General features: G+C 49.8%; 1 protein-coding gene across 1 annotated transcript; it reads left to right on the plus strand.

Moving 5' to 3' along the window:
• Positions 1-4,130: 4,130 nt before the first annotated feature.
• MFSD2A (MFSD2 lysolipid transporter A, lysophospholipid) lies at positions 4,131-15,919 on the plus strand. The gene is made up of 14 exons (XM_090269181.1): positions 4,131-4,394; positions 5,834-5,962; positions 7,374-7,498; positions 11,169-11,292; positions 11,425-11,503; positions 11,859-12,016; positions 12,474-12,564; positions 12,689-12,810; positions 13,012-13,095; positions 13,632-13,715; positions 13,805-13,917; positions 14,286-14,429; positions 14,521-14,697; positions 15,503-15,919. The coding sequence occupies exons 1-14, from the start codon at positions 4,302-4,304 to the stop codon at positions 15,564-15,566; spliced, it is 1,587 nt and encodes a 528-aa protein (XP_090125307.1). The 5' UTR covers positions 4,131-4,301; the 3' UTR covers positions 15,567-15,919.
• Positions 15,920-19,281: the final 3,362 nt, after the last annotated feature.

The following is a 19,281-nucleotide window of genomic DNA, read 5'->3' on the forward strand; positions in this document are numbered from 1 at the left end:
ACAGGACAAACAAAAGGGATAATGGGAAACAGGCCGAGATATTCCCAACACAGCAGCTGTTCCAGGAAGCTCTTGTTTCAGGCACAGCCTTCCGGCCTGTACCTCTTTAACCTAGCCATTCCCTGATGTCAGCCTTAGAGTACTACCATGAAGAAAGTAAAAAACTTACCAGTGACTGCCCTGGCTAGTGTGGCTCAGTGGATTGAGTGCCAGCCTGTGAACCAAGGGTCGCTAGTTCGATTCCCAGTCAGGGCACATACCTACGTTGTAGGCCAGGTCCCCGGTTGGGGGCACACGAGATGCAACCACACACTGGTGTCTTTCTCCCTCTTTCTCCCTCCCTTCTCTCTAAAAATAAATAAATAAAATCTTAAAAAAAAAAAAAAAAACTTACCAGTGACTGCTGAGAAGCTGAGAAGCTGAGATACCTGTTGTTAGGCCATGGGCTGGGCTCCTGTTCTCCAGGAGCCAGAGTCACTGGAAGTCAGTGGTAGTAGGTCTGCCAATTATGGACTGAAGAAATCTTACCATTAGATAACAGACTGCCAGCTATTCTTGGCAACACTGGCATGTGACAACACCTTCACTTAGCAATAATTTCCTAGCACCAAACAGCCCAACAGCCCAATAGCTCTACCTGGTAATCCTGCCCTGGCAACATCAACATCGCACTCTATTAGAAATACCACCTTAAGTTCCTGTGACATAAAGCTAGCTCCTAGCCATTCATATAAAATTTTTTCTCCTCCAACTTAAGTGGTCTTATTTGGTGAGGTTTTACCTAAGGGTACTAATAATGATAATGATAATAATAAACACTTGCTTACTATGTGCCAAGCACTGTTCTAAGCACCCCACTTAATCCTCATGACAACCCTATGAGATAGGTACAATTATTATTCCCATTTGACAGGTAGGGAAAGTGAAGCTCAAAGAGATTCACTAATTTGCCCAAGAGTATACCCTAAGTAATGGCAGAGATAGGCTATGTAACCTGGTAATCCATCTCCTGGGATCTTTGCACTTAATTCTGCTGCTTTGCTTCCCAGGAAGCTCAGAGGACCTGGTGACCTCCCTCAGAGGCCTTCAGGGGAGTGTGCGAGGGCATATGAAGAACACCACAAGGCTGGGTATAGAGCCCTGTGAGGGTGCAGACACGTGGAAAGCAATAGGGGGAGCTCTGAAGTTTATTTACCCTAGGCCGTGAGACCGGGCTAGACCCAGGTAGGATCAAGGATGGCCATAAGGGTGTTCCCACCACAGAGTGGAGACCTCTTTGTCTGCTCCTCAGGAAGAAGCCCTTGTCACTGTCCTAGATGAAATGTTGCTATGAAGAATGGGCCCAGGTCTCTGCTCTAGGCTCCTGAGTTTAATAGAGCCTCAGCAAATCCCCTTGGGCTCCTGGCTTGGTGGTGTGGAGGTCAGAGGGTAGGAAAGAGAGTGACCAAGAGGGTGAATGGAGACACATGGTCAGGACTGTATGCACCTGGAGGACAACATCTCTAAGTGACAACTTTACTACTAATCCCATTGACAGAAAAAGGTGCCTGACTCTAGGGTTATAAAACTAGTCCCTGCTTCCCCTCTCTTAGCCTCAGGTTCACCATCTATAAAATGGGAGTAACAAAAACTAACCTCTCAGTGGTGTTGTGAGAAGTAAATGAGATGTTGTAAATGACAGGTGCTTGCCCAGTGCTTGCCCAGCATACAGTGAGTGCTCAATAATTGGGAACTGTTGGGCTAGCAGTGCCCTGATTAGGTTAATAGTAAGTGAGTGTTTGTAGTGATGTGTTATGGGGCTCTGTCCTGACCAACAGTATGCATGGCGGAGTTGAAGTTCCAAGGAGCAGCCTGGACCTAAACTTAGAGAGGGAAAAAAAACAGTGGGAAATACAACCAGCATTCAAAACAATTTTGGTGAAAACACAACATACAGATAATTTATTATAGATTGGTGCCTGAAACCTATATAATTTTATTAAACAATATCACCCTAATAAATTAAATAAAAATTTTAAAAAAGAATGGGGTTTTATCTAAAAAACAAAACAACAAAACAATTTTGACAGGCTGGAGTAAGCAAGATGACATTGTCCTTCTGTAGCTCCAAGACATTACACAAAACAGAGGCAGGGGGAGAGACCTGACTTGACCCCAGGCTCCAGTGAAAAGGATCTGAATGATTTAGTTGACCACAACTTGATGGGAACTAATCATGGGAGAGAAAGGCTCTGGAGCCCAGCAGCCTTAGGCTGCATTAACAATATGTTGTGTCCAGACTGGGGGAAATAATAGGCCTATTGTGCTGGCTTGGTCAGGCCATATCTGGAATCTTGCATTGCTACACTGACAGACTGGAATCGGGCCAGGAGCGGGGACCAGCCCAGCCTCAGCTCCCAGGCACTTGTGCTAAGCACTTCCTGTGCATTTTCTTATTTCATGCCATAATAACCCCATCAGGTAGTCACTCTTAATATCCCTACTTTATACACAGGGAGGTTAACTGAGAATCAAATGGAGGAGCCTGGGGCTTTTCCGAATGGGTCCCTCTTGTACTTGTACCTAAGGAAGACTGAGTATGCATCATTGAACACATGTTTATTAAGTTCCTACAGTGAGTTAGTTCACAAGCTTGTCAGTGGGAATATGGCAGCAGTGAAAAAGATGTAGTTTCTACCTTCATGGAATTCATGGTCTGGCAAGGGATCCAAATCACTTGCATTAGGTGTGATGCTATATGAGTGAACATTTTAGGGTTGGAAGGGATCATAGAATCCACCTCAGCCAATTCAAGACCAGAATGGGGAAGAGATAGACTAATGTCCCAGAACTCAGGAGGGATCTATGAGGCCAGCCTGTGCCCTTTTCACAGTACTCAGTTTCCTCTCTTTGACTGTCTTCTGCTCAGCAGCGGCTAAGAGCTGTGTGCCAAAGTGGGATCTGCTAGGGCGCATGAGGGAGCTTGGTGTGACCATACTGGGGAAAGCCAGATCTCTTATCTTCTCTTGGCAAGAAGAGATTTTACGGGGAGGAAGAAAAGGAGTGAGTGGCCTTTGAGGATCTGCCCAGCAGCCCATTCATGAGTGAACTGGTCTCCACCAGCCTCTTTGAGTGTCTGCCTGGGATGAGGTTGGCACAACAGACCAAGAGGTGAGAGAAAACAGTTTTCTGGCATCTATGTCTGGTCTCTCTTCTAGACTAATGTCCTCCCATCTTCTTTCAAGGACCAGATTACTCAGCACTCTTTTTCAAACCTTTCTTTGATTGCTTAAACCCAAAGTGCCATTGTAGCTTTGTATGCCCAGGCCTTCTTGTTCGGAAGACACATTCAGTCTTCTGGGAATTTTTGCTGAGAGGGATAGAGCAGGGCTCTTAAAATGGAAGGCTTTGGGATGGGACAAAACCTTTTGGGCCTGGTTCTGCCACATCTGTGAGTCTCCCTTTCTTTAACTGTAAAATGGAGCCCTCGTTTGGCGGTGGTGAGGGCTGAATACCATCACGTTGAGCATGGAGGAAGCTCTCCACAAAAGGCTGCTGTTATCATCACCGTGTAGCAGCAGTTGTTGTCCCGCATCTCCTTTCCACAATTTGGGAGTTCCCTGCTGGCAGGGGCACCGACTGCGGAGTGCGCTGCCTCATCTTTCTCCCCATCGCTGAGGGCCCCAAAGATGCGAATGGCAGGGAGAGGAAAAGATAGGTCTTGGAGGATGAAAGACGGACATAGGTAAGAAAATGCCAGCGCTGCATCCTACAGGTTTGCAGAGGAAGACTCAAGTGATTCCAGACTTTAAAGGGGCTTCTGACTCCCTCCCTACCTTTCCTAGGCTTGGAGGGTCCGAAGTCATGGGGTGTAGGCTGGACTCAGGGAAAACTCACTCTGGGAGACCACGGGCAGATCACTTTCAGCCTCCGGCCTCAGTTTCCCGGTGAGTGTCAGGTGGGTCTCCAGGCCTTTATCTGGGTTGCAAGATCCGGCCTTAGAGAACGTGGCTCAGGACCTCAGAGCGTCTGGGACTGGATGGGCGGGCCAGGAGGAGCCGGGGGGCCAGTGGATTGGCTGGAGGAGGGGCAGCAGGGCTCCGGGATTGGTCTACTCTGAGGGCGGGGCTCAATCTTTTAGAGGTGCGAGAGGGGAGTTGCCGGGGAGCGTTGCTTGGCCAGCCTGTGTGCAGGGTTTACTAGTGTGCGGCGACTGTGGCGGCGCCTGTGGCTGCTGCGGTTACGACTTGATCCCGGACGGAGCGGAGGCCGGCGGAAGAGCATCCCGGCATCCCGGTACCAGGCGGCGTGGCCCGCGGGTCATGGCCAAAGGAGAGGGCGCTGAGGGCGGCTCTGCAGCGGGGCTGCTGCCTACAAGCATCCTCCAAGGTGGTGAACGCCCAGGCCAGGTGAAGGTGAGAACCCGGCAACCAGGGTGGAGGGCAAAGGGCAGGGGTTGGGAGATACAGACTGGTGGGGCAGTTGAACGATAAGCCTGGCTCTGGAACATCTTGGGCTATCCGGTAACAGGCGGGCCCAGGGTCAGAAGAGAGCCCAGATTTGCCGTGGGGGCTCGGGGGGTGGGGAATGCAGTGTAGATGCCGGCGCCCCCTTTTGTCCACCCTGTTTCCGAATCTCTGCGGAGCTCCCTGCCGGCAGCTCCACGTGGTGCCCGGCTCTGGCTAGCTGTTTTTCGTTCTTCTGTGACCAGCGGCTTAGAAGCCAGAAAGACTCTAGAAGTTAGATAGACCCCAGAAATCTGGGAAAGGTCCCTTGGTTCCCCATCTCTTACCCTCTACTCCCCATCCCCACAGGCCTACCTATGCTTTGCCTCAACTCTGTGTGAGGGCCGGCCGCTCAAGTTCATTCATAAGAACAAGGACTCCACTCTTAAAGGAGCCGCATTCTTCAGGCGGTTGTGTGTGTTGGGGGGGGGGGGGGAGGGAGGCGGGTGTAGGGGCTTATGCCCGTACTTTGTGCATCTTGATATTCGGCACCATTCCCAGCTCTCTGGATGGACATAATGAAGGACCCAATGAAATCAGGTGGCCCCAGGGAGGGATCCCAGGCAATAGATTTCTGCCTGGAAAGTGACTGCCTTTTTCTTTTAATTTTATCATTTGATTCTTGGGAAGAGCAGGGGTGAGCAATTAAGTTGCCGCTGTGTATGAGTAATCATTGCTTTCCCCTGGGCAAACTCAACCTCCCTGATGGCACACCCAGAGAGCCCAGCCCTGCTTTTCCTCCCCTCTAAGGTCCCCTAGGAGCCAAGTAAGGGTAGGACAGCTCCTAGGTTTGCCTGAAACTCTGGCTGCCCACCGGGGCCAGGGATGCTCTGGGACAGATGGAAGGAACAGCTGTGCCCCTATAGCTCTCTAGAGCCTTTACCCAGTAGGCAAGTGGGTCCTGGACTCTGAGCCAGAGCAGGAGCTGGGACTAGGCTTAGGCAGCTCTTGGCAGCAAGAGGATTTTCAGGTTGTGGCAGTTGGTGCTGGGTAGAGACAGGTCCTCTGATGAAGCATGTTCCCCTTCTAATCTGGAAAGAAGCATGACTGAGACCTTGGGGAATTTTTTAGGGATGGTGGGCTGATAAGAACCTGGGGGTGGAGTTGGGTAGGTAGGATAGGGTGGTTTAGGGGAATCTTCCTCAGTATTGGTTCCCCTTTTTCAGGTTCCTAAGGACAGAGAATACTTTTCTTGTGAGAAGTGCTATCTCTAGCTGGGTGGAATTAGGTCAAGACCAACTTGTTCCTCCTGGAAGAAGTGGCTAGAAGGATGTCCTGCCTCTGGAAACTTTTAGGATAGAGGCCAGGATCTTGGGTCTCTTTTCATGTTTTTCTCTTCCTCCTAAAAGGAACCAAAGAAGAAACAACAATTGTCCATTTGCAACAAGCTTTGCTATGCAGTTGGAGGGGCCCCCTACCAGGTGACAGGCTGTGCCCTGGGGTTCTTCCTGCAGATCTACCTGTTGGATGTGGCTCAGGTGAGTGGACTGAGACCATCAGGGCTCCTGCAGTATCCCAAAGTTTTCCCCATCTGTAAAATGGGACTGGGAATCCCTACTTTGCTGCCTGTCAGAGTCACCATGGATGAGAAATAAGAAGGCTTTAGAAAGTTCTGGAATGGGAGTCTATCTGCCCCAGGAGTCTTAGCTGGCAAGGTCAGGCAACTCCTCCTTGTCTGGCAAGAGCAACAGAGTCTGGAGGAGTAAGCAGTGGTGTGAGGGAGACCGGAGCCTGCTGGTGACACTGTTCTTAGAAGAGACTGGCACACCATGTCCCCAGCTGGACAGCAAGCAGTCAGCTGGCTTGGCTCTGGGATTGGTGGATAATGCCAGGCATGTGGATGAGGTGCATCTCATTTTCACCTGAGGAATAGAGCCATGTCAGGGACCCTCAAGTGTTGGACTGAGTTGGGGTTCCCCAAGACAGGGTCTTTGACTAGGAGGGATACTTAGGGTGAAGCAGGGTTCCTCTGTGCTTTAAGAAGCATTGGCCAGAAGCCTGGCATCCTGAGAATTCACCTTGTCTGGATGGGAGAGTGGGAGGCTGAACAACCATGGCTCTCAGGGCTCCCACACTGACCATCTTTTCAATGTAATATCTGACTTTGCAAGCAGGGCGTCTTAGTTGTATCCATTTATAGGTCAGGAACACTGAGCCCCAGAAAAAACAAATGACATCAGGGCTGGGCCCTGAATGGGGTGCAAATATGAGAAACCTACAGCTAAAGTGTAAAACTATATTGTAGCAAGTGTTAAAGTTGGAATAGTGAGATTAGGGAGACTGCCAGTGGGAGAGGCCACCAGTTTTCCAGCTTCCTGGAGTAATAGTAACATTAAGGCCTTGATGGGTAAGAAAGGGCCCAGAGGAGCTGCCTGTTCAGACCTAGAAAGTTTGGGGGGAGGGAATAGCTTAAGTGGGTTGTGACAGGCCACTTTCTAAAAGCATCTCTGAGTTCCTTTTTCTCTGTCCTTGAACCATAAGATAGGGGTCATAATTCCAGTCCTGTAATATAGGGATCATAACTCCCATTATACAGATGGGGAAATTGAGGCCCACTGGTCAAGCAGCAAATGCTAACTCTGGTATTTGGTGGTTAGAAGCTCAGGGCTGTGAAAAGGAGGCAAGGAAATGATTCTGGATTCATTCTCATTAATGGGAGGTTTTCAAAGGTGGCAGTGAAGGGGAGGACACACAGTGCTACTGCTAACAGAAAACTGTTATTGTCATTATTACCAAGGCCAGTGAAGATGGTTAAGGCCTGAATAGGAGCAGCACAGACTGCCAGGGACTTGGCTGAGGTGGGGAGAGAGCCCTCTGCTTTTGCCTACCAGTGAGGGTTGAGGTAGGTAGGAAGATGAAAGGGTTGTCTTTTGCCTTTCCTCATTCCAGGTGGACCCATTTTCTGCCTCCGTTATCCTATTTGTGGGCCGAGCCTGGGATGCCTTCACAGACCCCCTGGTGGGCTACTGCATTAGCAAATCCTCCTGGACTGGGCTGGGCCGCCTTATGCCCTGGTGAGTAGAAGGGGCTCCTTCAAGGTGGCAGAAGGCAGACCTGGAAGGTCTACTACCCTTCAGTTTTTCCATGTGCTTTGTCACAGGCTGAGGGGTGAGGAGAAGGAATGACACAACAACCCTAGTGTTGAAATTCCAGCTGAGGTCAGTTACCCCAGACATAGGCCCTGGGGTGCCCTGCCAGTTCATTCCCAGGTTGGCCAGATTGCCAGATTGAGCAAGTCCCCTGCCTCTCCACCAAACCTTATTGCTTCCCAAGGTCCATTCCCTTCATTGAAGCTGGAATCCTAACTCTCCCCACTCAGTCATTTCCCACAGTGGGAGAAGTAGTACTAGGTAGTGGTTGAGAGGTTACACTCTGGAGCCAGCCTGCCTCATTTTGAAATCCAGCTTCACCACTTACAGCTGTGCAACCTTGAACAAGTCACTTAACATCTCTGAGTCTCATGTTTCTTCATCTGTAAAATGGGGATCATAATATGCTTATCTTACGAGGGTGTGGTACGGATTAAATGTGCATGTGTGTTTTTTAAATATTTTATTTATTTTTAGAGAGAGGGGAAGAAAGGGAGAAAGAGAGGGAAAGAGACATCAATGTGAGAGAGAAACATCGATTGGTTGCCTATCGCATGCACCCCAACCGGGTACTGAATCTGCAACCAAGGCATGTGCCCTGACTGAGAATCAAACCAGCAACCTTTTAGTTTATAGGATGACACCCAACCAACTGAGCCATACTGGTCAGGGCTGTTCTTTCTTTCTTTTTTTTTTTTTTTTGTAAAGTACTTAGAATAGTGCCTGGCACATATTAAGTAATACATAATTTGGCACCCCTTCAGAATGTATCCTGGTGGGTGGAAAGCAGTAGTACTAAGCAAGGGGATATCAGACCCGTAACCTCTGGCTCCTTGGTACAAAACCTGCAGTACTCAGCCTCAGGCTATCTGGTAAGGTGGGGGTGGTGGTTCTACAGATCAGACAGCAAAGGGAGACACATAGGACAGCCTGACAGGCTGGAGCTTTGGTTCCCTCCAGGACATCCTGCTTGGTAGTGGTGGGAGGGACATTTCCTTTCATCTCCAGCCCATCCATACTCAAGTGGGCGCCTTCCTGCCCCAGGGGTGTCCATACCTGGTCTCTGGCCTTCAGCCTTCAAAGCTCTTCCCAGAGCCCCTGCCTCTCCCCGACAGCTTCCTTTCTCACGAGGCCCCCCTCCTCCCACCGCAATCCTGCCAGCCCCTGGCTAAGGCCCAGGTTGGGGCCTTTGATCCAGACTTCAGGGCTAGAGGGCAGGGACAGCTTGCCTTACCTGTGCAGGCTGCTCGGAGCTCTAGCCACCTGGGAAGCTAGGCCCTGTGCCCGCCTCCCTGGCAGCTGCTGGAAGGCGGGGCTCTGCTGCCTCATCTCATGAGGCCCTGCCAACGAGAGGCAGGCGCTCTGGCCAGCGCAAAGCCCTAGCAGCCTGGGTTATTCTCAGTCACATTCGGTTCCTCGTCAGCTGCTCAGCTGCCCATGAGAAGAGGATGGAGTGTTTGACCAAAGCTGACGCCCTCGTTCTCTGAGGAGACATGTGGATTCGGGAAGGGTGAAGGAGGGCAGGGAGGGAGAACAGGGCCGGCCCTCCCTGTGGCCTCTCCCTGGACAGGTGCGGCAGCCAGCTGGGTGAAGTTGCTGAGGCCCTTCAGCTGGCCTCCGACTCAGTGCACGTCCTCACGTGTCTGGGTGATACCTCTTGAGTGGTACCACCACCTTTGTCTGAGGGCACACTGGACCACTCCTGGGCTGAAGGGCTGCCTTGTAGTGTATGTGACTTCCTCCCTATCCATACCACAGTTAGCACCTGGTTCCCTCCTCAGGCCTAGGACCCGACACCCCTTCTGTCAGTAAGGGAAGAGGCTGGGCCTTTCTGGGGTCGTGAGCACTGTGGCCCATTCCGCATTGGTTTTAGACCAGATCTGCCCTCAGCCACTATTTAAATCCACCCTTCGGATCAAGAAGACTTCGGCAGACACTTTCCCTGGAGTTCCCGAGGCCACCCTATGAGAGGCGGGATGTCAGCGGGGTCACATGGGGAGACTGGGATGCAGCAGGGCCGGACCTGAAGTCTCCGCATCCCAGTGGTCTCCACAGCTCCCTGGCTGTGGGCCTCTACTATCCCCCTGGGCTTTCCTGGTGTGATAATCACAGCAAACACTTACTGTATCCCAAGCACTGTTCTACATTTAAATACCAACTTATTTGTCTCAAAACTGCTTCAACCCTAGGAAATAGAACCATGGTTCTTACACTGGCCTGTATGGCCCTACATGACCTGGTGTCCCATTTCCTCTCCAAACTCATGTCCTAGTTGCATCTCCCGTACTCACTGTACTCCAGCTCCACTGGCTTTATACCTGCTGGGTCCTGCCTGAGGATGTTTGCACTAACTTCCCCTTGCCCAGCACACTCTTGCCTCAGACATCTGCAAGGTCAACTCCCTCCTTTCATTCAAGTCTTGGCATAAGTGTCACATCCTCCAGGAAGGCTACCCTGAATTGTGTGAATTGCACCCCATTCTTCTAATCCCTATTTAACCTGCATTATTTCTTTAACCCATAGTAATTAATCACCTTATAATATGTTTTTTTTAAGATATTTTTATTTTTTGAGGGAGAAAGGGAAACATCAATGTGGGAGAGAAACATTGACTGATTGTTTTCAGTACACGCCCCACAACCCAGGCATGTGCCCTAACTGGGAATAGAACTGGCAACCTGGTTTGTGGGACGATGCTCAACCAACTGAGTCACATCACATAGTATGTTTATATGACTTCTGTGGTAAAATGTAAAAAAATTAACCATCTTAACAATTTTTAAGTGTACAATTCAGTGGCATTAAGTATATTCTCACTGTTGTGTGACTATTATCACCATCCAGCTCCAGAACTTTTTCAGCTTTCCATACTAAAACTATACCATCAAGCAGTAACTATGCACTCCTTCTCCCCAGCCCCTGACAACCACCATTCTACTTTTTGTCTCTGAGCTTGACTATATAAAAATATAGTACAGCATTTGTCCTTTTGTGTCCAGCTTATTTCACTTAGCATCAGGTCTCAGGGTTTATCTGTGTTGTAGCATGTATCAGAATTTCATTCCTTTGCTCCTTTATTTTTTTTTTTACCTTAAAAAATATATACTTATTTTTAGAGAGAAGGGAAGGGAGGGAAAAAGAGAGGGAGAGAAACATCAATGTGTGGCTGCCTCTCATGCGCCCCCAAATGGGGACCTGGCCCACAACCCAGGTATGTACCCTGACCGGGAATCAAACTGGTGATCCTTTTGTTTGCAAGCCTATGCTCAATTCACTGAGCCACACCAGCCAGGGCCTTTTTTTTTTTCTTTCTTTAAACATTTTATTTATTTTTAGAGAGGTGAATGGAGGGAGAAGGAGAGGGAGAGAAACATCCATGTTAGAGAGAAACATCAACCTGTTGCTCCTTGCAGGCCCCCAGCCAAGGACCTGGACTGCAACCCAGGCATGTGCCCTGACCAGGAATCTTAACTGGTGGCAACCTTTAGGTTTGCAGGACGACACCCAACCCATTGGGCCGCACCAGTCAGGGCAGAATTTTATTCCTTTTTAAGGCCGAATATATATGTATAATATGTATCCTCCCCTCCCTCAGGATCATCTTCTCCACACCCCTGGCCATCATTGCCTACTTCCTCATCTGGTTTGTGCCTGACTTCCTATCAGGCCAGGTCCTATGGTACCTGCTTTTCTATTGCCTGTTTGAGACACTGGTCACGGTAAGTGTGGGCACCTCCCCTGGTTGTCAGGGCAGGGGTGAGGGCAGTCCCCTGGCACCTGCAGGATTGGTGCCCAAAGCCACACCTGCCTGTCCATCGTCTGACTGGCCGAGGGCCTCTCTTCCATGACAGTGTTTCCACGTTCCCTACTCAGCTCTCACCATGTTCATCAGCACAGAACAGAGTGAGCGGGATTCGGCCACTGCCTACCGTAAGTCTCCCTAGCCCACTGACTGCACCCACCAGGAATCCTGGGTCCCCTGCTCCCTGACCCTCCTGCCTCCTTTCTTCCCTTGCTGGGAGTGGGTATGAAACCATCTTAAAAGTAACTCAATCCCCTTATGGCTCTGGTAAGACCAGAGAGACACAGGGACTAGCCAGAGGTCACACACAACAAGGCCATGAGTTAAGGCCAATGTGCCATCTGCCCCACCATCCTACAGCCATCCTACTTGGAGCTGCTACCATCATCTGGGGCTAGAACTGGGCCTCTACTCATCTGACCTATCTTCCTGGGGGTCCACAAGCCTGGGTCCCCTCCAAAGGAGTTCCTTTTCACTGCCCAGGGATGACTGTGGAGGTCCTGGGCACAGTACTGGGCACAGCGATCCAAGGGCAAATCATAGGCCAAGCGGATATGCCTTGTCTTCTGGACCCCAATGGTTCAGCAGTGGCGTCGGAAGGTGCCAACCACACACACAGCAGCACCTCGCTCAGAGAAACGGTGAGGCCCCTGTCAGGGCAGGGGTTTGGGGAGATGAGGAACCATGGGATGGTTTGCAGTCATCCTCAAAATGCTAATAATAGCTAGTGTTTGTTAAATGTTGGGCATTTGATATATAAACTATTACTGTGCCCATTTTGTAGATAAGGAAATTGAAGCATAGAGAGGCTAAATAATTTTCCCAGGGTGACAGCTAGGGAGTTGTACAAACCAGATTTGGGGAGATTTAACTGGCTTCTCAGACTCCACAGCTGGGCTCCTTTAACATTTTGTTCCACTGGACTTTGCCCAGCCCGAGGAAACAGCAGCAGGCTCAGGACAATGCTCCCATTTCACAGAAGGAGACAGTGAGACCTCAGAGTAGAAGGGACAGGTCCAGGGTCATTGAGTGGAGGTGCTGAATTGGGATGAGACCAGACTGACTGTCTCTCTCTGTTGCCTTTATCCTCCTTCGTAGAAAAATGCATACATGCTGGCGGCAGGGGTCATTGCCTCTATCTATGTCATCTGTGCAATTATTCTGGTCTTGGGCGTGAAGGAGCAGAGAGGTAAGAAGCCCCAAGGGAGGAGTGGGGTGCACGCCCCAGCACAGGATGACCTTGTCCCTCTGCCTGGGCCTCAGGCTTTGGGAGGGGCTTCTGCTCCTTCTTTACGGTCCCCTCTGGCCCCCAGAACCCTATGAGACTCAACAGGCTGAGCCAATGTCCTTCTTTCGGGGTCTCCGGCTGGTCATGAGCCATGGCCCGTATGTCAAGCTTATTGCCGCCTTCCTCTTCACCTCCCTGGCTTTCATGGTGAGTGGGGGCCTGACGCGTTCAGCCTAGGGGGGTGGGGTTGGCGAAGGACTCAGGCTGTGACAAGCTTGAGAGAGGTGGAATTGGGGGATGTGGGTAAGCAGAGGTTCCCTGGAGCTTAGGAAATGTCTTGGGGAGGCTCAGCCCCAATATCACATCCTTCCTTGTGTTTCCTCCTCCCTCTCTTGCCCCATCTCCCAGCTGGTGGAGGGTAACTTTGCCTTGTTTTGCACCTACACCTTGGGCTTCCGCAACGAATTCCAGAACCTGCTCCTGGCCATCATGGTGCGTGTGGGGCCCCGAGGGTGGGTAGGCAGCCTGGGCTGAAGTGGCATAGACTGCAAGATGGCTCTTAGGAGAGTCAGAGGATATTTTCCAGACTGACCCAAGATCATGAAGAGATGAGGGAGATTTCTCAAAATCATTTGGTTGGATCTGACCTACAATGGCTTAGGTTGGAATATACAAGTTTGGGTGCATCTTTCAAATCATTAAACTACTAATATGATGTTATATGCCAATTATATCTCAATAACACTGGGAGAAAAAAAAGAAAGTTTGGGGTTAAGTGTTCAAGTAGAGAAGATGACGAGCAAAGAGGTAGAAGCGAGGAGCTTGGGAAACCTTGGCTCAGTTGTGCTCAGAGAAGGCAGGAGATGAGATTGGGACCTGCTCTCGGAACCCCCTGGTAGCCATAAAAAATGCCAGTCAACTTCCTCACTGCTCAGATGATGTCATCTGGTTGCTCTCAGGCAGGGCTGGGAAGGGCAGGAGGGGTTCCATGCCTCTAACCCACCTCCCTCACCCTTTTCCGTCTACAGCTCTCGGCCACATTCACCATTCCCATCTGGCAGTGGTTTCTCACCCGGTTTGGCAAGAAGACGGCTGTATACATTGGGATCTCAGTGAGTGGGACTGAAGGGGTAGTGCGTGGGCTGGCGGTTGTAGGTGGGAGCTTCCCAGCTGACTCGCCTTTCTGCACCCCCTTCCCTAGTCAGCAGTACCATTTCTCATCCTGGTGGTCTTCCAGAAGAGTAACCTGATTGTCACATATGTGGTAGCTGTGGCAGCTGGCATCAGTGTAGCAGCCGCCTTCTTACTACCCTGGTAAGTATATAGGCCCACCCGGGTATGTTCCCCAGTCCCCTGCCCCCCACTTCTGAAGCTCCTGTGGGAGAATTCTGTGGATCCAGGTTGGGAGTATGGGAGAGTCTTCCCATACAGTTGTACAGGAAAGAACACCTAATCAGGGTGGAAAATGGGAGCTTAAGTCTGGTCTGCATGCTACTTGCCCAGTGGAGCATCTGGAGGAGTGGGGTTAATTCACCATGGAGGAGGAGGCCTTAATCACATGAAGTTGCCATCTCCTCACCGAGCTTGTCCATGGGGCTGCAAGCTCCCAGAGGTGCCAGATGGGCTAGTAGGGGCCTGCGGTTGCCAGGTGAGTGGGTCCTCACGGCTGGCACTCTGTACAGGTCCATGCTGCCTGATGTCATCGATGACTTCCACCTGAAGCAGCCCCACGCCCATGGAACTGAGCCCATCTTCTTCTCCTTCTACGTCTTCTTCACCAAGTTCGCCTCTGGAGTCTCACTGGGCATCTCTACCCTCAGCCTGGAGTGAGTGGGTTGAGGGCCTGGGGCAGTGCTGGACAGGTACAGGCCCCAGATGCTCCATCCTCACCACTCACCTTCCCACTGGGTCCCACAGCTTTGCCGGGTACCAGACCGGTGGCTGCTCCCAGCCAGCACGTGTCAGGTTTACATTGAAGATGCTGGTGACAATGGCTCCCATAGTCCTCATCCTGCTAGGCCTGCTGCTCTTCAGGCTGTACCCCATTGACGAGGAGAAGCGGCGGCAGAACAAGAAGGCCCTGCAGGCTCTGAGGTGAGAGCGGTAGGGGACAGGGAGGTGGAGGAGAGGCATCATTTAGTGCTTAGTCCTCAGACTGTGCCTCCTGTAGCCATGTCCAGACTTCCTCTTGCACACCTTCCCTGGACGGCTCCTCCTCCACCCCTTCCCTCTGCCAATTTGTAAGTGGCAGCTGATATTTCTTGAACACAAAGTTCCGTGTCAAGTGGTTTTACATTTATTCATTCAGCAAACGCTTATTGGAAGCCTACTCTGTGGCAGGCATCACTCTAGTGAATGAAATAAACAGAAGTTCCTGCCCTCATGGAGTGTATGTTTTAGAGAATGTGTATTCATGATCTTCTGTAGTCCTCCAACAACCCTAGGTGTCACAGAGTTCTATGATTCCCACCCTGTAGATGAAGAAACTAAGGCTTAACCTGGGAAGAGGGACTGGCCTGGCTGATAAACGGTAGAGCTACATTTGAGGCGTGGAGTTCTGACTCCATGCCCTGCAATCTTCACAGTACTCCTGACATGGAGTACTCAGGTGTGGCCTGAGACCTACCCTTTGGGAGACTAGAGGGTAGGGTGGAGTAAGGCCTGCCAGCTCATCAGCCAGCCTAGGCAATAGCATAGTCCTTGGGCTTGTGGTGCCTTGTGTGTAGCAAGAACAGTGAACGGACCAACCAGCAGTTTCTGGGCTGAGATGCTGAGTGTTTTAGACTTGCCCAACAGCTGGCTAAGACTGCAGGGCTAAGATTAGGAGAGGACCAGGGCATGTGTGGGCAGGGGAGGGGTAAGGATGATTCTTCTAACTTATCTCCTTTGGCTCTTGCAGGGAAGAGGCCAGCAGCTCGGGCTGCTCTGACACAGACTCTACAGAGCTAGCCAGCATCCTCTAGGACTTGATGTGTTGCCTGAAGTCACCAAGCAGAAGGCCTGAGTCACCAGGCCACATGAGGAATCTGGGTCTGCTTGCCTGCTCACTTGACAGCTGGTCTCCAAGTGCCAGGAAGGGAGCCAAAGACGAGAGTATGCAGCCCAGGACACCTCCTATGCCCACCTTGGGGCAGGCTATTCATACAGCCATCTGCTCCCCTCTTCCCGCCCATGGGGCCGAGCCCTGGGGCTGCTACTGTGAATATGCCAAGGACTGATCTGGCCTAGCCCAGGATACTAATGTATCAACATTTTATACAGAGACTAATTAATAACTTAATGACTGTGTACATAGCAGTGTGTGTGTGTGTGTGTGTGTGTGTGTGTGTATGTCTGTGAACTATTAATGTTATTAATGTCCATAAAAGCTGGAAAACAGAGCTGCCTGTTTCTTTCTTTGTCTTTTGCCACTCACTGAGCCCTTCTGTGCCAAAATTCAGATAGAGAGGGAACAGTGAGCTGAAGTGGCTCTGGGCAGGGAGAGTGAGCCTGGAGTTGTGATAGTAGCATTAGCTAACATTTATTAAGCACCTATGTACCAGGCATGGTGTGGAGGCTTTACATTCACTTAGCTGGTATTCTCACTTAAACCTGGAAACTATCTTGCTAAGTTCAAATTTGTCCCTGTTTTAAAGGTGAGGAAACTGATCCTCAGTGTTGAGGGACTTGGCTAACATCACCTAGCCAAGAGGACCTAACTGGAATCTCATCTTAGATCTGTGAGATTCCAGCATGTTCACCACCAACCTCAGCTCCAACCCTACTGTTAGATGGTGGCTCTGCCTAGACCAACACTGTATTTCGCACCCTGTTTGTGCCTGAGTGTGTTCGCCTGGCTGTGCTGGGACAGATTCTGTGTGACTGGGGCCCTGTGGGTCCTAGGGACCTGTGATCCTTTCTTCACAATTGTTAATGACAGTGTTGAAAGGTGAGAGCGTACCTGGCTGGGTATATGTGTCAGGTAAAAAGTGGTCTCACAGGTGCACTAGTGACAATCACCTCTGGCTGGGAGGAGGTTGGTGTGAGGGAAGGCCTAGTTTGAAGAATTTGCCTATTTTCATGGTGTAAATACTCCCACTATAGCCAATTTCAAGTTATCAACCATTGTACTATCTTGCAAAATTCCTGAAAATTTAACAATTGGCTCTTGCAGATGGGTAGGAACCTGCCTTGACACATTACTGGGCTTTATTATATTTTATTTTTTCAAGTTTAATAAAGTTTTAACATAAATTAAGCTTTTCCCTTTTATATATACTTACCCAGTGGACCCTTATTTAATGAAGTGTCATAATTAAACCTTAAGTCATACCTCACTCCAAATAATTGGCCCCTAAATGACCACTTCTGAGCTAGGCTGCCTCCCATTCTTTCCTTGGAGTCTATTTACCTCTGACCATTTAGCCCCCATCCCAACTCTCTGTTCCTCATTTTATTCTTACAATGGTTAGAAAGAACTTTAAAAAAAAAACAATTTTTTTGTTTCAAAACCAAAAACAAAAGAGGTAATAAAAAATTAGTGTATTGAGGATTTCTGGCCAAGATGAAGGCATAGGTAGACATGCTTCTCCACCCTCTACAACAATAAGAAGAAATACAGCTACTTCAAAACTAAAAACCACTAGAGCTACCAGAAAACTGAATTGCATGGAAGTCCAACAAACAAAGATATAAAGAAGTAATATTGATCCAGACAGGTAGGAGGGGCAGAAAAGGGGTGGAGAGGATGCGGTTTGGTGGTGGTGGCGGCAGTGGCGGTGGCAGCAAGGCAGTGGCTGTAGCTGGGTGGCGAAAAGTGCAGTCACACATTTTAAAACTTGGGAGGGATACCTGGAGAGTGATCCCAGTCCCAGACCAGGTCAAAGAGCTCATGGCTCCAGCGCTGGGGAAAATAAAGCCTCATTGCTTCTGACTGTGAAAACCAGTGGTGGTTGGGGTGGAGGAAGAAACTGCAGGTCTCTCAGCAGAGTCCGCTTGTTTAAAGGGCCCCCACAGTCCTAGAACATTCACAAACCCACTAACTCTGGAAACCATGGCCAGGGCAACCGCTAGAGGGGTGCCAGTCCCACATGGGAAGTGGGAGAAATGCCTGGAAGAGGGGCAAATGCTGTGTAAGTGGCATTGTTGTCTCTCAGACCCATTACTGGGTTTTATACACTTAAACCAAGTTCCAAAAATCAAAAAAAGCAAAGCTGTCAAGATCAGGAGCTATCAGTCCAATCTCTTTATTTTATAGATGGATAAGTGAGTCCCAGAGAAGAGAAGCACTTAAGACTCTTTAGGCTTGTTTTTCTTTTTTTTTTAATTGATTTGAACCCCGGTTTCCTTCTCTTCATCATTGGTTTTGCGTGAATTTTTCCTTTGTTTCACTTATCATAGCCTTCACTTCTTCCCTTATGCATCTGCCATACTCAAGCATGTCTGTCAAGCCTGTGACCATCTTTATCACCAGTGTTTTGAATCCTGCATCTATTAGGTTGTCTATTTCCTCATCTGTGAGGTTGGCTATCTCCTCGTTGCTTAGTTCTCCCACTGGAACCTTGGTCCGTTCCCCCTTTTGGGCCATACTTCTCTGTCTCCTCATTCTGACAGGCTCCTGTGTTTGTGTGCCTCCGCGTCCCAGGAAGTGCTGTCACTCCTGTTACGTTGTAAGGGGTGGAACCTTAGGAATTCGTCAATACAGGGCGACCTGTTTCACCACGTTGTGGTGCTGTATTGGGGGAGGGGTCAGAGAGGGAACAATGGCACCTGACCAGCACTCCTTTTCCCAGCACCTCTCCCACTTCCGCACCAGACTGGTGCCCCTCTAGCTGCTGCCCTGGCTGTCATTCCCAGAGTGAGTGGGTCTGCGGATGTTCTAGGACCGTGGGGGCCCTTTAAACAAGCGGACTCTGCTGAAAGCCCAGCAGTTTCTGCCTCCACCCCAACCCCCACTGGTCTGCACAGTCAGAAGCAATGAGGCTTGATTTTCCATGGTGCTGGGACCGTGAGCTTTGAGGCCCAGTGAGGAGCTGGGAACATTCCCCAGGTGTCCCTCCTGACTTTTTAAAACGTGTGACTGCGCTTTCCGCTGGCTTACTGCTGCCGCCACTGCCGCCACCACCACACCGAATCCTTTCCGCCCCGGCTCCGCCCCTCCTACCTGTCTGGATGAGTATTTCTCCTTTATATCTTTGTTTGCTGGACTTCCATGCAGCTTCATTTTCTGGAACTTCTGGTTGTCTCTAGTTTTGAGGTAGTTGTGTTGCTTCTTAGTTGTGGAGGGAGATGCAGCGTGTCTGTCTACACCTCCATCTTCTAGGCTTGGTTTTAACTTTGGGTGTGTGGCTCCAGTTTTTGCTAATGAAGTTCTGCCAAGTCACTTATAAATTTATAAAATGATACTAATAGGCACTTAATAAAGATCAGTTCAATTAATTAATTATAACCACCAAGTACTGTTTTTTAAGATATTTAATTTCCTAAATCATTCACTTGCTTCTTTCCCATCCCTACAGTTACTCATCAGGTATTATTTTCTCCTCTTTCCCATCCCTGCAATTACTTATCAGGATGATTAAACCAGCATTCTCATTGATCTTTGTCTCTGATTTGATCTCACACTCCCTCTGCAAACTATCCAAGATAACCAAGTGACTCTCCCATTCAGAAACCCTTCTGTGAGTCCCTGTTGCCTTC

Source organism: Furipterus horrens, unplaced genomic scaffold, assembly GCF_987537825.1.
Source record: "Furipterus horrens unplaced genomic scaffold, mFurHor1.1.pri manual_scaffold_3, whole genome shotgun sequence".
NCBI classification, from domain to species: domain Eukaryota; kingdom Metazoa; phylum Chordata; class Mammalia; order Chiroptera; family Furipteridae; genus Furipterus; species Furipterus horrens.

Coding starts and splice junctions, on each gene's coding strand:
- MFSD2A (XM_090269181.1), top strand. CDS start 4,302: ATGGCCAAAGGAGAGGGCGCTGAGGGCGGCTCTGCAGCGGGGCTGCTG. Junction 4,395..5,833: donor AACGCCCAGGCCAGGTGAAG/GTGAGAACCCGG, acceptor TCCTCCTAAAAG/GAACCAAAGAAGAAACAACA. Junction 13,096..13,631: donor ACCTGCTCCTGGCCATCATG/GTGCGTGTGGGG, acceptor TTCCGTCTACAG/CTCTCGGCCACATTCACCAT.